Source organism: Manacus vitellinus, unplaced genomic scaffold (assembly GCF_001715985.3).
Source record: "Manacus vitellinus isolate BGI_N305 unplaced genomic scaffold, ASM171598v3 scaffold_5_pilon, whole genome shotgun sequence".
Taxonomy (NCBI): domain Eukaryota; kingdom Metazoa; phylum Chordata; class Aves; order Passeriformes; family Pipridae; genus Manacus; species Manacus vitellinus.
Window position 1 is genome coordinate 15,936,848 of NW_021940682.1, and position 15,145 is coordinate 15,951,992.

At 48.9% G+C, this 15,145-nt stretch overlaps 2 protein-coding genes across 2 annotated transcripts; one reads left to right on the forward strand and one right to left on the reverse strand.

Annotated features, from left to right (window-relative positions):
• Positions 1-1,454: 1,454 nt before the first annotated feature.
• LOC103764629 (arf-GAP with dual PH domain-containing protein 1) lies at positions 1,455-10,705 on the reverse strand. The gene is made up of 11 exons (XM_008931552.3): positions 10,424-10,705; positions 9,325-9,455; positions 8,329-8,420; positions 8,158-8,240; positions 7,334-7,446; positions 5,622-5,768; positions 3,876-3,959; positions 3,471-3,533; positions 2,888-2,959; positions 2,168-2,399; positions 1,455-2,079 (listed from the first exon to the last, which is right to left on the reverse strand). The coding sequence occupies exons 1-11, from the start codon at positions 10,512-10,514 to the stop codon at positions 2,051-2,053; spliced, it is 1,137 nt and encodes a 378-aa protein (XP_008929800.3). The 5' UTR covers positions 10,515-10,705; the 3' UTR covers positions 1,455-2,050.
• Positions 10,706-11,720: 1,015 nt separating this feature from the next.
• NOL12 (nucleolar protein 12) lies at positions 11,721-15,145 on the forward strand. The gene is made up of 6 exons (XM_018080886.2): positions 11,721-11,844; positions 11,939-12,044; positions 12,130-12,178; positions 12,584-12,726; positions 13,663-13,769; positions 14,391-15,145. The coding sequence occupies exons 1-6, from the start codon at positions 11,768-11,770 to the stop codon at positions 14,560-14,562; spliced, it is 654 nt and encodes a 217-aa protein (XP_017936375.1). The 5' UTR covers positions 11,721-11,767; the 3' UTR covers positions 14,563-15,145.

The following is a 15,145-nucleotide window of genomic DNA, read 5'->3' on the forward strand; positions in this document are numbered from 1 at the left end:
CAGCAGGGGGCAGAAGCCCATTAGGTAGGCACAATCACCTTCTAGCAGGACGTCATCCTGTGACACCGATGCCAATGTTACCCTGCTCTTTCCTTGCCCACATCTGAGCCTTCTCATCTCAAGGAAGACACAGTGGGACAGAATTGGTAAAGCAGAGACAGATGCATCATACTAAATATGCTCTGCTGTTAGTTCATAGGGGTTTTCAGGCCACTCTAGCCACACTCTTTCGCATCATTAGTGTATTAGCTTTGTTGTGGCTGAGTCAAATGACTCTGCTCATCTCCATCAGCAATAACTCAGCAGCAAACAGGAGAAGGAAGCATCCCATCGGTACTCCCCTCACTGTGCAATGGCCTTTGTTTTTTAGGAAAGTCATGTTCCAAACTGGGAGAGATCAGCAAACTGCAGTGAACATACACTGTTAGGTGGATATTTCCATTGTGCCATGGCAGCAGCATGAGTGATGCTGCTCCTCATCCAGGAAGTTGATACTCCCAGCAGATTGTGGTAGTCTCAGCACAGAGAGGGGTCCCCAGAGAATCAGCAGGGGACCATGACTTTGCCCATTTGCCTCTGATGGGAATAATCACAGTCCACATGCCCCAGGAAATACAATGAATAGCTATGGCTCTTTGCTCTGACTGATTGTGCTTTTTTTTCCAAGAAATGACCTCATATCTTAGCAGTTAGCAGGTCAGCTAGTTTTGGAAGTTAAACTAAATTAAAATGGGATTTTTTTTCATTTATTTCTTTAAGAGCTAATTAAAATACTGGTAGTCTCATTAATTCTAGTTAGCTCCCCTTAATACACAAGATACCTTCCCTCACACTGCTTGTGAAAAACTAAACACATCAGACACTACAGTCACCAGCAGAACTCAGCTGATCCTTCCATTATGTGAAACACAGCTCTCCTAGGGGAAGCTTTAAGAGATGAGCTTTAAGACAAGACCCATGGATTGATGTAGTGTTTTGGGCTGTTACTAGAAGAATGCGAAAATACAATTTCCCTGTTATACTACTGCATAAAATAATATGTATGTGTGATATACAAGATAAATGTATGTAATGTGTAGGTCCTAATGAAAGTGCCAGGCCTTTGACATACAGAGAACGAGGGAGCAGAAATCCATGCATTACTATATTCAGACACCAACCCCCAGGCTCTAGTAGAGTCAGACTCTGAACTCTATAAATGCTATAAGTTGCTTTCCGCAGGACCCAACTTCTCTCCATTGGTTTGAGTAGAGACTCAAGCTTGACAGCTGAACTTCAGTGGCATGAATATCCCTCACAGTATCTTCCCTAGGGCAGTATTCTGCCTCCCATCACTTTTCGTTATGTGTGCGCACACACACACACATTATCCACACACTCAAATGTATATTCACACATTATTTTTAGATGATCTCTTAATCTCCTCTGTAGCAATCAGAGGACGGTCTGCACACAAATGCAGTCTGAAGAAACTTTCAAGCCCATACAGAGCAGAAGGAAACAGGCCTCACATTTGGCTGGTAGGTTACATTTTTTAAGTGACCTTTCTCAACTACAGCTCTAACTGATCGGATATCTAGATGTTTCACATCTCTGTCACCAGCAGAGATTACATTTCTTTTAAAGGAACAGGTTCTCTTAGTCCAGCAGCCCCTGCAACCTGCTGGGGTGCCTGGCTCCAGCCAGGCAGCTGTTTTCTTGAGTAAGGTAGGTGGCTGTCTGCAGTTTCATGCAGGAGTGATGATAGGTCCCATGTCCAACATAGTAAGTGCCAAAGTTTTCAAGGTCTGATTGATAGGCAAGACCTGCCAGCATCCAGTCAGATCACAGCAATTTAACAGGGACAGGTTGTACTGAAGATTCAGACTCAAAGTCTTGCACTTGAAAGGAAGCAGCTTAATTGGGCCCTCAAAACAAGTGGACATTCTGTGGGGGCAAAAGTGCTTCAAGGGTGCTTCAATAGCACAGTGTTTCTCTGATGTCAATCTGCTCTCCTCTCCTGACAGCCACAGGACCGGGTAGAGTGGAGTCATAGTTCCTGAATGGTTTCCTAGGATTTAAACTTGAAGTAGGCTTCAACTGTAGTAAAGCAAAAAAGGTGGTGAACTAGGGCAATACTCTGAACTGGAGTGGCAGGAGGGGAAGGAAACAGCATCCAGGCACTTACTTGCATATTCCTGTGGTGTCATGGCCTGGTTGATGACGCTAGTGAAGGCTTTGATCCACTCCAGCTGGTCAGTCTCTGTCTCGCAGGTGAAGAGGTATTCCCGGTCAGGGGTGACAATGGTGATGCCATAGTGCCAAGAGAAGTTGCCCTGTGTCCCTGAAGGCAATCCCTTCTGGACACTATATCCATTCTCTTTGCTGCCCACAAATACCTCACCCTTAGCAAATGCATCCTGCACATCAGGAGGGAAAGACAGTGATTTATGGAAATCCAGAAGAATCAAGGAATAATTACAATGCACCTAAGAACAGGAGAGAGTGTGTGAGGACCAGGGATGTAGCAACAAAAAGTTTTGGAGGTGGTCAGGGAATTCAGAAGAGCAGGGAGTCTATGCTCAAAGACTGTAGAGAAAAGGAATATCTAAGGGCATAGGTCTTGAGAGGTCTGAGAGAGAAACTGGTGCTCCTCTCCCTCCATGTCACCCTTCCATCACCACCTTTACACTGCTGCCCTCCCTGTTACCATTGTTTGCAGGCAGCAAAACAAACACAGAAAGCATGTGACCTGAGTGGGATGGAAAGGGGAAGACTTAGAGCCCATCCAGAGCAGCTGGGGAACCTGCAAGCCACCCTAACTGAAGAGCAAAGATTCTGGTTGCACTTTGACCCTGCCCTCAGCACGGTTGCCTGCAGCTGCCCAGCAGTCAGATCTCCCCCTCACCAAAGGATCCTTGAAGTACATGAGTCTGCGGTGATCCAGTGTGAACCAGCGCTTCTTAAAGGCCTCTCTCTGCTGTGAAGGGAAGAGGGGACATATGTAAGGGGACAGTGCCCTCTGCTGTGAGCAGTACGAATGGATACCCAAAATTCATCCCAACCACTTAAAGCAAGCCCCTGCCTTAAATGCAACCTCCTCCTCGCCCTTTCTCAGCTGAGAGTGGGGGTCAGTATCGGGTTTTTCAGTCCCAGCTGCTGTCCCCAACTCTTGGACTGTGGTGAAGGGCTCCAAAGTTGAGACAGGAGAAATCTAGACGCTAAATACCTGTAAGGTCAGGCACACACAGACACATGCAGAGAGATCTGTCGCTCTGGGAGAAAGCAGGGACTCTGGCTTCATCTACTTTCACATGTGTCCTTCCCCTTCCTTTAATTCTCCCCTCCCTTGGTGCACACACACTGTTCCCACGGGTGTCTAAAGAGTCAGGGGGGAATGGGGAAACAGCAGGAGAAAAACACTGAGGTTGGGAAAGCCAGTGGCTCTCTGGCAGGTCCCTGTTAAGATTTTTTCTAACATAGCAGCTCACCTTGGGACCAGTCTTCTCCATGTATCCCTCCTTCAAGAAATTTCTCGTCAGACGATTTTTAATCTGACAAAAAGGCAAGAGTAACATTCACCTAGCTGTGCTTCTTTGCTATTCGTTTCCCCTCTGCCCTTCCAATTCAGTCACCTTCCCTCAAATTCAGCCATCTTCTAAATTCATATTTCCTGAACTGCATAGCCAGGAGTCACTTCTGCTTCCAAAATGCCCAGAAACAGCAGAAAGCAGCTGTTTTCTGACCGCCACAGGCCCTTTTAAACATACATTCTCATCCCTCTATCTAGACACTGCAATTTCCACTTCTGTACCTGGGGTTATAATAGTAACTAATGAACTCCTTTATCACATAAGCAATGGGAGACTTAGCACTGCGTTCTAGTGCTGTCTTACCTCATTATCACTGGCAATGGGAAATGCTACCTTCAGATAATGGAACTGCACAGAGCGAATGGCATTGAACCAGTCCACTACCTCCTGAAAATGGAAAAGGACAGAATAGAAAGCTTAGCCGGAGCAACAGTGAGCCATCTAAATTCACCTAGCCCTATGTTAACTACAAACTCTTAGCCCTGCACAGGACCATCCTCAAGAGTCACACCATGTGACCGAGAGTATCATCCAAACACTTCTTGAACTCTCTCAGCCTTGGTGCTGTGACCACTTCCCTGGGGAGCCTGTTCCAGCACCCAAACACCCTCTGGGTGAAGAACCTCTTTTTAATATCCAACCTAAGCCTCCCCTGGCACAACTTCAGGCCAGTCCCTCAGGTTCTGTCACTGGTCACCACAGAGAAGAGATCAGTGTTTACCCCCCTTCTCCCCCTCATGAGGAAGTTGTAGACTGCAATGAGGTCTCCCCTCAGTCTCCTCTTCTCTGGGCTGAAGAGACCAAGTGCCCTCAGCTGCTCCTCACACGGCTTCCCCTCAAGGCCCTTCACCATCTTCGTTGCCCTCCTTTGGACACTCTCTAACAGCTTAATATCTTTCTTATACTGTGGTGCCCAAAACTGCACACAATATTCAAGATGAGGCTGCCCTAGTGCAGAGCAGAGCAGGACAATCCCCTCCCTCAACCAGCTGGCGATGCTGTGCTTGATGCCCCCCAGGACACAGTTGGTCGTCCCGGCTACCAGGGCACTTCTGACTCATATTCAACCTGCCATCAAACAGGACCCCCAGGTCCCTTTCCATGGCACTGCTTTCCAGCATCTCATTCCCCAGTCTGTATGAACATCCAGGGTTGCCCCATTCCAGGTGCAGAATTCAGCACTTCTCCTTGTTGAATTTCATATGGTTGGTGATTGCCCAGCCCTCTAATTTGTCAAGGTCTCTCTGCAGGGCCTCCCTGCCTTTGAGGGGGTCAACAGCTCCTCCCAGTTTTGTGTCATCGGCAAACTTGCTTAGTATCCCTTCCAATCCTACATCCAAGTCATTTATGAAGATGTTGAAGAGCACAAGGCCTAAGATGGAGCCCTGTGGAACCCCATTCGTGACAGGTCGCCAGTCTGATGTTACCCCATTCACTATCACCCGCTATGCTTGACCCGTGAGCCAATTGCTCACCCACCACACGATGTGTTTATCCAGCTGTGTGCTGGACACTTTGTCCAGAAGGATACAGTGAGAGACAGTATCAAAAGCTTCACTGAAATAAAAAAAAAATTATATCAAATGTCTTCCCTTGATCAACTAGGTGGGTTATCTTGTTACAGAAGGAAATCAGGTTTGATAAGTAGGACTTTCCTCTCATGAAACTATGCTAGCTGTGACCAATGACTGTATTGTCTTTCAGGTGTTTCTCAATACCTCCCCAGGTATTGAAATACAACTTTCCCAGGCACTGGAGTGAGACTGACAGGCCTGTAGCACGGCTGACCCGTTCCCCACATGCACAGGCAGCACATCTCCACATGGTCTACAGCAGCTCCTCCCACACAAACCAACTCAGCCAGTGCTCTTGCCCTGCTCCCTGCAGCAAAACTCTCCCACAGATACACAAACACAGAGCCAGAACCCCCGCCCTGTTACCAACTCACACTCACACACCCCATCCTACCCATGTTTCACACTATTTAATATCAGCAGCTTCTCAAAGCACCTCATTGGCTTTGCAGTGTTTGATGCTAAAACCAGATACCTTTCCACTTTCATGGTAGACAAATATATTACGGGTCTTGTTGTCTTTGAGATAGGTGATCTGCAGGCCATTGGGGTTCCCAATCTTCTCTGGCTGGAACGTAGCATTGATGACATCTATTTTAACATTAAGTTTGGGTTCTTTGGCCTGAAAACAGAATGGCATTGATCACGCATGAGCAATCTAGAAGAAAGAGACCTGAGCTATTGACTAAGTGGGGCAAGGCAGGGTCAGAGGATCTTAAAAAGTAATAACTGACCCTTCCCAACAAAATGTATCACACACCCCCTTCACTGTGTGGTGTGCTCAAGGCCAAACAGTGGCTGAACCCACCCAATTTAGATTTGAGCTGTGCCTACTCTGGAAGTGCCAGTGAAACACTGAGAGTGTTTTTGACTTTACAGCTGAGCCAGTCTAAAGGCTAACTGATCTCAAAAGGAAAGAGCCCACTCTTTGAATCATAGAATCCTAAAAGCATTTGGGTTGGAAGAGACCTTTAAAGGCCACCTAGTCCAACCCTCTCTGCAATGAGCAGGGAACTCTTCAACTAAATCAGGTTGCTCAGAGCCTCAATCCAGCCTGACTTTGAACTTTTTCAAATAGAGTGTCCACCACCTCTCTGAGCAATTTGTTTCAGTGTTTCACCACCTTCATTGTAAAAGAATTCTTCCTTATATCTAGTTTAAATCTATCCTCTTTTAGTTAAAAACCATTATCTCCCTTGTCCTATCACAACAGGCCTGCTAAAAAGTCTGTCCCCATCTTTCTCATAAATCCCCTTTAATACTTGAAAGGCCACATGAAGGTCTCCTCAGAACCTTCTCTTCTGTAGGCTGAATCCCAACATTCTCAGCCTGTCTTCACAGAAGAAGTGTTCCAGCCCTCTGATCATTTTTGTGGCCCCCTTCTGGACCTGCTCCAACAGGTCCATGACCTTCCTTTGCTGAGGGCCCCAGAGCTGGATGCAGTGCTCCAGGTGGGGTCTCACAAAGGTGGAGTAGAGGGGAAGAATCACCTCCCTCAACCTGCCTGTCACACTTCTTTTGGCACAGCCCAGCTTACGTTTGGCTTCTGGGCTGCAAACGCATGTTGACAGCTCATGACCACATTTTCATCTATTATCCCCCTCATCCCTCTCCACAGGGTTGTTCTCAATCCCTTCATCCTCCAGCTGGTATTGATACCAGGGATTGCCCAACTCAGGTGCAGGACCTTGCACCTGGCCTTGTTAAACCATATTGGCCCACTTCTTAAGTTTGTCCAGGTCCCCTCTGGACATCTCCTGCTCCTCCCTACCCTGAGCCATCCCCTCCTTTGTGACAGCATATTAGCACTTGCCCCACTCATTTCAGGGAGATGAATGAGCAGAAAAGTAGCCCTTCTCAAAACAAGCCAGAGAACAGGTTTTTACCAACTTGGCTCACAATGGGTTGGTTCCAGGGATGGTGCAGGATTACACATCCAGGGAAACGGATAGGGTGAAAGATCAGTCCTTTTCTCAGCGGTGAGGGAAGCACAGAGGGAGAACATGAGGAAATGTCCCCCTGACAGTGGAAAGGGCACCCCTCTCCTCTGTGACATTTCTGTTATCATCCCTGGGCTGGGCTAAGTAAGGCAACCTCAGAAACATGCGTAGGAAATCAGAACATCTCTGTGACCCTGCTGCTCTGGGTGGAGTACTCAATGAGGTGGGAGTTGACCACCATACTCACATCCTGCTTGGTGAAATACTTCAGACATCCCTCTCTCTCAGACAAGAGGAACTTGCGGGGTAGGAACTGCCCATTGTCTCGACCTCGCTTCCAGAGGATGCCTTCCTTCACCCCTAGGAGCAGAAAAGCCGCTTTTAATAGCACCCCCCATGAGCACTGTAGGCACCAGAGAGCTGCACACAGCCAGGGGTACGAGCCACCCCTCTGGGATAAAACATATGATGGACTACTGCTGAGAACAAACACTTGAGAGGTGTCACCTCTGACTTACAACTGAAGATGGTGGTGTTCCTGGGTTTGCAGCCCAAATAAACGCTCACCAAAAGACATTCCCAGATTTTTCCCACCTCTTAGTGTTTCTCTCACTGCTGCCTCTGACAGCATGAGAGCTGTCTCCTGTGAACACCAGAGTCCTGCCCATGCAGACTCTGGTGTGGGACCAGAACTCTTCCCACTTGACTTTGCAGGCCTTTGGGCTGCAGCACCCTTTGCCACAGCACTGGCAGTGACATTTCAAAGCCAACAGCCATGGTTAGAGAGGGTGGCATGCAATAGGACAGAAATTCCTTACTGCAGAGGTCTGTCTCCATCAGGACATCAAATGCCCTTGAAAAATTCCAGCTGGTAATACCAGGATTGGACACAACCTGTGCCAGTGCCAGCCTATGCTTCCCACAATTTAATCCCCCCAAGACAACGCCAGTAAGTACCAGTTTGGTTCTCAGGAGTACTTGTGGGATTTGCAACACTGACACTTCATGATGGTGGGAAGTTTCCAGCAAAGGCAACAGTCAGGACATTTTGATGCTGTGCTCTGCTCTTACCATCAGAATATGGCAGCTGTTTTCCCAGCTCGGTGAATTCTTTGCGTTCATATTTGGCCCGTATCCACTGTTCTCTCAGCACTCTAAGGAGAGAGGTGACAGGTAACTCAGAAACAAACTAGAAGAACTGACAGAGAATTGCCCTTCCCCCTTCTGTATGCAGCAACTTACTGGCAGTCATTGTAGGTTGGCTGGTAATAGTAAATAGGGATGTGAGCTTCGTATGTGGCTTTAGTCACAGCATTCCCCTGCTTGGCCAGAAACTGTAGGGTTAGACAGAGAGTTAGTGCCTTGCCTTTGATGCAGACTCATGTGGACCTTTTTCTTTTCTAACCCACTACAGGGCTAGAGGCATATCTAGCTCTAATGGAGCATTCTCTTTCCTCTCCGTTGCAACATCCCAGCAGTCTGGCTACAGAGAGGTGGGTCTCAAAGGTCTCATCTACTCTCAGACGTTACACTGATTGCACCTGAATCAACAGCATGCCATAAATGTCACTTCCATGGGGCTGGATGCACACACATTTAGTGGGTTTGCTGCCATGCCCCACATCTCCTGGAGAGTTCAACAGCAGCTCTGCAACGCCATCTGGGAGGCCATTCCAAACCTCTTCGGTCCTCTTCCAAAGAGCAACAAGATACAGATTATTTTCTTTGGATCTCTAGAAAATATTTTCAGTCCCCTGGAGATTAGCGAATTGAGGGGACTGTAACGGGGAGAAGTCAAGTTTCTATAAATGCCATTTTTCTCAAAAAATCATATTATATCTGGAAACTCTCCTCAGAGAATGGAATTGCCCAAGATTTTTCCCTTGGACTGTTGAAATCAAAAGGAGACATTGAGATTGGATGGTGTTGGCAAGTGGAAAATAAGTAACCTGGAGCAACAAAGACCCTTAGCCTTAGCAAGATACATTGCAGGAGCTCTGCCTTTGCCATAAAGTAACAGGGCACAGGGAGGTACATAAGGCAACTGCATCCTCCCTCTCCCAGTGAGTTATGGGGAGCTATCCCTGATTGAGTATCAGAAGCATGAGTAGAAAAGGAACAGGTTAAATCAGTTTACATCTCCAACCCTGTGAGGCCAAAGGGCTAATTTTTCCAGGACACTTGGCGTATAGCCTAGACCCAACCCACCTGATGTACCAATGGGGATAAAGATCTCACCTGCACCTGAGCATCATCCCAGTGGTCCATCTTCAGGGATTTGACTTTGCTGATGCTAGGGATGTTGCGATGAATTCCTGAACAGCTGAGGCATATAAAGACACCCAAAGTAGAGGATGCCCAGTCAGGATCTGACAGTATAAAAAAGGGTATGACTAGAAGTGATGAATTTTCCTGGCAGATATGCCCCACCTGAGAATGTAGTCCTGAGAAACAGAGAGCTGGGTGACGACAGTTTCATCTGAGCTGATTAATTAACACTCAAGATACAGATGCCAGTCAGGAAAAAACACAGCTAGTAGTCCCTCATTCTCTCTGTTTCAACCACTTTGTCTGAATCTTTATTAATGTATACCTTGAAAAACTTCAAAGTGCTCCCTTTGCATAAAGGGTCACCCAAGATGAAAATAAAACCACCTCTGGGAAAAGACTCTAGGAGTTGTTTAGTGTATCATAGCAAACCCTCAACAGTATCTTGTTCAGGAAGTGGAAAACAACCTTGAATCTAAAATTTTCCTGGAAGAATTTAATAAGATAAAATGGTAAAAATTAGTCCAATCCTAATTTGGCTTGAGTGCTCCGTTTGGGGGGTTTTAGCAGCATTTGTAGGACCTCAAACTGGGTACCCTTTTGAGAGGGCTAGCCCTTCAGTAAATGTAATCTCCTAGGCAAGTGTGGCAGGTTGTCAGTTCAGAGCTGAGTCATGGAGGAGACAATGCCCTCCTGAATCATGCCTTCTTTCTGGAGAAGTTAGGATTTCACTGGGAGCTTTCCTGTCAGGTCCTGACTGGGCATGACCTTGATTTGTATTTGAGAGCTAACATGACTACAACCCACAGTGCTGCAGCTATGCAGCCCCTGCTTATCTAGCACTCCCACATCCCTGTCCTTCTTCCCACCAGTGCCGTTGCAGCATCTCCTTCCTGCTCCCTTGCCAACACACCTCCAGGGAGAGGAAACGAATATCCAGAGCAATGTCTTCCCTTCCTCTCCACCCCAGGCTCCTGTGCAGTCCAGATAGCCAGCATCAAATAGCTGCTAGAGACCAGCCCCAGCTCCTTGCTTCCAACTCTTCCTCCAGCATCCTTCGACCACTCACCTGGCTTCCCGCAGTCTGCGCACAAAGAGTTTTCTGCTCTTTTCCACACCTCCTTCAGGGCCCTCATGCTCCGCTCGTTTCCTCCGGCCATCCTCTCCTAATAGTATCCCCGCAGGCAGGGCAGGACAGGGCCAGGAAGGCAGCTGCCTGTGCCTTATGCACCTGCAGGCCAACGCAGTGGGTTGCCCAAGGGAGAAGGAGCCACCAGAGAGACAAGCTCTGGCAGACGGAGGGAGAAGGGGAAGGCAAGAAAAGCCTCAAGGTTAATGGAAAGGGTATGGAGGCCTGCCGGTGCACCTGAGCCGGCTGAGCACAGGCAGGGGCAAAGAGGCTGGAGGCTGAAGTGCACCCAGACTGTGAGTGAGGAGGAGGAGGAGACCTGCCCCATGGGCGTGGAGGGAAGTGCAGCAATTAACCACAGAACTGGTTTTTCCGCATTTCTGCTGGCGAAAGGACAGGCCAGGAAAAGAGCACAAGCAGCAAGTGAGCTGATAAAGGAGAGCTGGCTCTGGACAAGTGGCCTCCAGGCTGTGACAGGACTTGTGTCAGGGCTTGTCACACTCTGTGGACTGGTGGGAGTTGGCTTTGGCTGCCCCTACAGCACTTCAGGAACTTCTACCAAAGTCAGCTGGCCAACACAGAGGCATTACACCCATTTTTAAGGCAAGAATAGGGGGGCAATAAAGGTTCAAGAGTTCAGCCAAAGTCACTCTTAGCCATCAGCCAAAAACATAGCAGTCTTGATGCCCCCACATATTCGTGCCAGTACCTTTCACCACCACTACAAAAACCACAGCAGTCCAGCCAGGTCCTGCATCTTGGATACTCGGTGTCAGAGCCGTCCCTTGCAATTGCTTTCCCTGGCTAAGAGGAGCAGCACAGGCATCACTAACACCAAGCAATGACAGTAGCTCAGAGCTTTATTGAAGCATGTTCAAATGAAGAATTGCAAATTTAAACTATTTAGAGAAGAGACCCTTATTAAAGAGATATAGATTTAAATCACTCAGGAGCGGCAGAACAAATCTCAGGGTGTGAGATCGGGTGCTGCACTGGCACGTCCGCACCGGGAAGTGCCATAAAATCTTTTGCTAAGAGGGAAGTGAAGAGGAGTGGAGCTGGAGGTCCCCATGCTTGACGCAACCCCCTGTCCACTCTACGCTGGATGCTAAGGCCGGGAACAGGAGCTTGGGACGCCCATGACCCTGGCTACTCTGCCCTGCTCGAGCCGGAGGGGGCGGGCGGCACAAAACGTCGGGCGGGGCAGGGGCCCCCTCGGGCCCCGCGGCGCGGAAGGGGCGGCGCGACGCGCGGAGCAGCAGGCAGCAGCAGCGTGGTACCGCCATGGGCCGCAAGAAGAAGAAGGGCCCGGGCGGCCGTGAGGGGCGGCTGGTGCTGACTTTCGACGAGGAGAGGCGGAGGTGAGGCCGGGCGGGACAAGGGCGAGGAGGGGGGAAGGACGGCATCCCCCGGTCGCTAAAAGCCGCGGGGGGGGCTCTGTGTTGCCGGCGGCAGGGAGTACCTGACCGGCTTCCACAAGCGGAAGGTGGAGCGGAGGAAAGCGGCGCTGGAGGAGATCAAACGGAAGCTAAAAGAGGAGCAGAGAAAGATGAAAGAGGAGGTGAGAGAACGGTCTTGTGTCCCCCCGCCTCTCCCCGCCGTGGTGGGGCGGCAGAGGCGCCGCAGTGACCTGTTCCATCTTTCAGCGGCACCAGGAGTACCTGAAGATGCTGAGCGAGAGGGAGGAGGCGCTCGGTACGTGCTGGGCAGAAAGAGGGATGCCTGTGGTCCTGGGGTGATAAGGGCTGAGGCAGGGATGCTCGCACATTGTCCCGAAACAGCAGCTGCTCGCTCCTCCCATGTCCCCCTGAGAAGCTGGGCAGCGATCTGAGCGGTGACCCCACAGCCCTCTGGCCCTGGGGGACAGGAGGTCAAGTGGGTTGTACAGAAGGGAAGGAGGCGGGAGGGCATCTCCAAGGTGTTCACCCAGGTCCCCACAGCAAGGAGAATGAGCTTGCCCTCCATGCCTATAGTGCTGGTGTTCAAGCCCTGCCTGCGATGGCTGGGTGTCACCCCTCCCCAGCACAGTGCAGCAGGAACAGCAGTGTAAATCGTGACAAGTTTGGCACTTTGCAGTGCAGGATTTCTTTGTCTTCCCAGATGAGGCTGATGAACTGGAGCACTTGGTGACATCTCGGACAGAGTCTGTGAACATTGACCACCCAAACCACATCGTAACAGTGACCACCATCAGTGACCTCGACCTCTCAGGGGCACGCCAGCTGGGACTGACCACCCCTGTGGTAAAGCCTCTTGCTACCTCTCTGATTGTATCAGCTGTAAACATTCTTAGGGCTGGCTAGTGCTCCCTGAATATGCCTAAAGACTTGCAGCTGGCTGGGAACAGGGATGAAAAGGGAAACTCATAACTTTCGTATTTTTCCACAGCTTATGTTGGGCCTCTAAAGAGGAGGAAATGTCCTGTGTGAATAGTTCACTCCAAACTCCCTGGAATCCTTTGCTTGTTCCACCTGACCTTGATTAAGTGAAAGGTGGCACAGGACTGGATGGCAACATTGTAGTACTTTAAAAGCCGATACAACACAACAAGCAGCAAGATTTCAGACTTTGCTGTGTGGACTGTCCTCAAGCTCTTTCCCGTGTCCTGTCCAGAAAAATTACTATTACTGTTAGGAGGGATTTCTCTCTCTATGGTCCTGTGCTTGGACCACATATAAGGAAACCATTTAGTTCTGGTTGTGGTTGCTTTTATTCTCAAAATACATTGTAACTGAGATCTTATATTTGTTTTATAGAGACTCTCAGGTACTGGTTGGCTTGATCTCTTTTAATCTTCGTGACTTGTGGCTGGATTTGAGCTCTTTGGGGAAGTGTCTGTGTTAACCTTTTACATTTGTAAGGTCATCTTCTAATCTGAAAATCCACTTAAAGAGGTCTTGATAGTAATTTAAGAAAAAAGCTGAGACCTTTGGTTCATAATTCAGACTTCATTTGCATGGCCATTAAGATCATGCTGAAGTTTTAGGATCTTAGGGTGGATTACTATAGGTCACTGGTCATCCCTTTCCAAGGGACTGTGATAAGAAACCTTGAGACTTGCATAGCAAGGGATGTGGAGAATTAAAAAGTCTTCATCTGTGACTAGATGGTTCACAAAATAGGATGAAACTGAAAAGTCAATGGAAATGCCAGAACCACAAAACCGTTTTCTTTTTAAGGGAAAAAGTGATGGATCAGAAGAAGAGAAAGAGAAAGGGGAAGAGGTAGCGAACAAGCCTGTAAGAGCAATGCCCAAGAAGTCCAGAAACCCCTTCCTGTCTGACAAGTATGTATAGATTCATTCAGGCTTTTGCTGCTGTTAGTCTCTGGAAGCTGATCCAGAGGACTGGATTTGCTTTCCGGATTCGCGGCGTGGCTGCAGGAGAGGATGCGGTGCTGCCCGGTCGCTGCGGGCAGGAGCCAGCAGGGGCCGCTGGCGGAGCACGGGCTGCCCGGACGCTCCGGGCCCATCCCGCGGGCTCCGGTGACAGCGGCTGGAGGAGGAGGGTGGGCTTCGTGCTCTCCTCTTTACCTAGTCCTTCGTCTCGGCACATACTACAGGATGCAGAACTTCCCTCTAGGGTTGAAGGTCAAAAGATCTTAAAGCTGAAAGCTTTGGCATTCTCCACATTTTTCAGTATCCAGGTTTTATTACTACTCTGAGGGTGTGGAAAATTACTTAACTCTGTAGTGTCTGGGCAGCCCACTGATCCCAAAATTAATTTTGGTTGTTACTGCACACGGAGGCTTGCAGGTTTCCTGCACAGCTTGGAGTTCCTCTCGGGCATGCCACGGCTGGCGTCCTTTCCTGCAGAGTCACACAAGGGCTCTTCTGCTATTGTTGTGGTGTCGCCTTGTTTCTGCAGCCTTTAGTCCCCAAACATTTTTCTCTTTCTGCCCTGCACAGAATCTCTGCTCTTACTGCCACGCTGCACATGCACAGCCGGAAAAAGACGAAAGGAAAGAGATCCCAACGTGGGCAAGGTCCACGGAAGAAAATCCAGAAGTCCGGCACGGGGCGAACCACCAAGACTCAGCGACGGAGACTGACGGGCAAAATGGGCCGTGACCAAGACTAACGGAGAAACTAATGTTCAAACCACCAGCTGGGACAGTGCTCCACGTCTGGCCTGCTGCTCTTTGGGGCCCTGTTGTTGTGGGCAAGCAGCTTGTTTACTTGGTGCTCTGACCAGCAGTGAGCCCAGTTCAGCCTTTCTTTAGCCTCTGGAGCACTGGCCAGGATGACTAGACACTCTTCCTATTTATTTCTGCATTGATCTCCAGCTAAGTGTCTGAGTGCCACAGAGTCTCTTGAAAACTTCTTCTGAGGGTCACATTTGCTATTTGGTGTAACCCTTGTGTCCTTGGGCCTCCCCTTTCAGAGCTGATATTTGGCTTTGTCAAAGAAAAGGATCTAGGGCAGAGTGCAACAGGCACATCGTCATCACGGCAATTTGAGAGACTTGGAAGAGCTTTGCTTCCGCTCCTGCATCAGTGCCCTGGCATTTCTGCTGTGCAGTAAATCCTTTTTCCATGGAGACATGGTGTCATCTTGTCTCATGCCACACCTGAATGCAGGCGTGCTTTTTGTTTTGTACCTGTGCCAGGTGAAGTTGGGTAACTTTTTGAATAAATCTGAAGTCTTTTGCTAAGAAAAAAAAA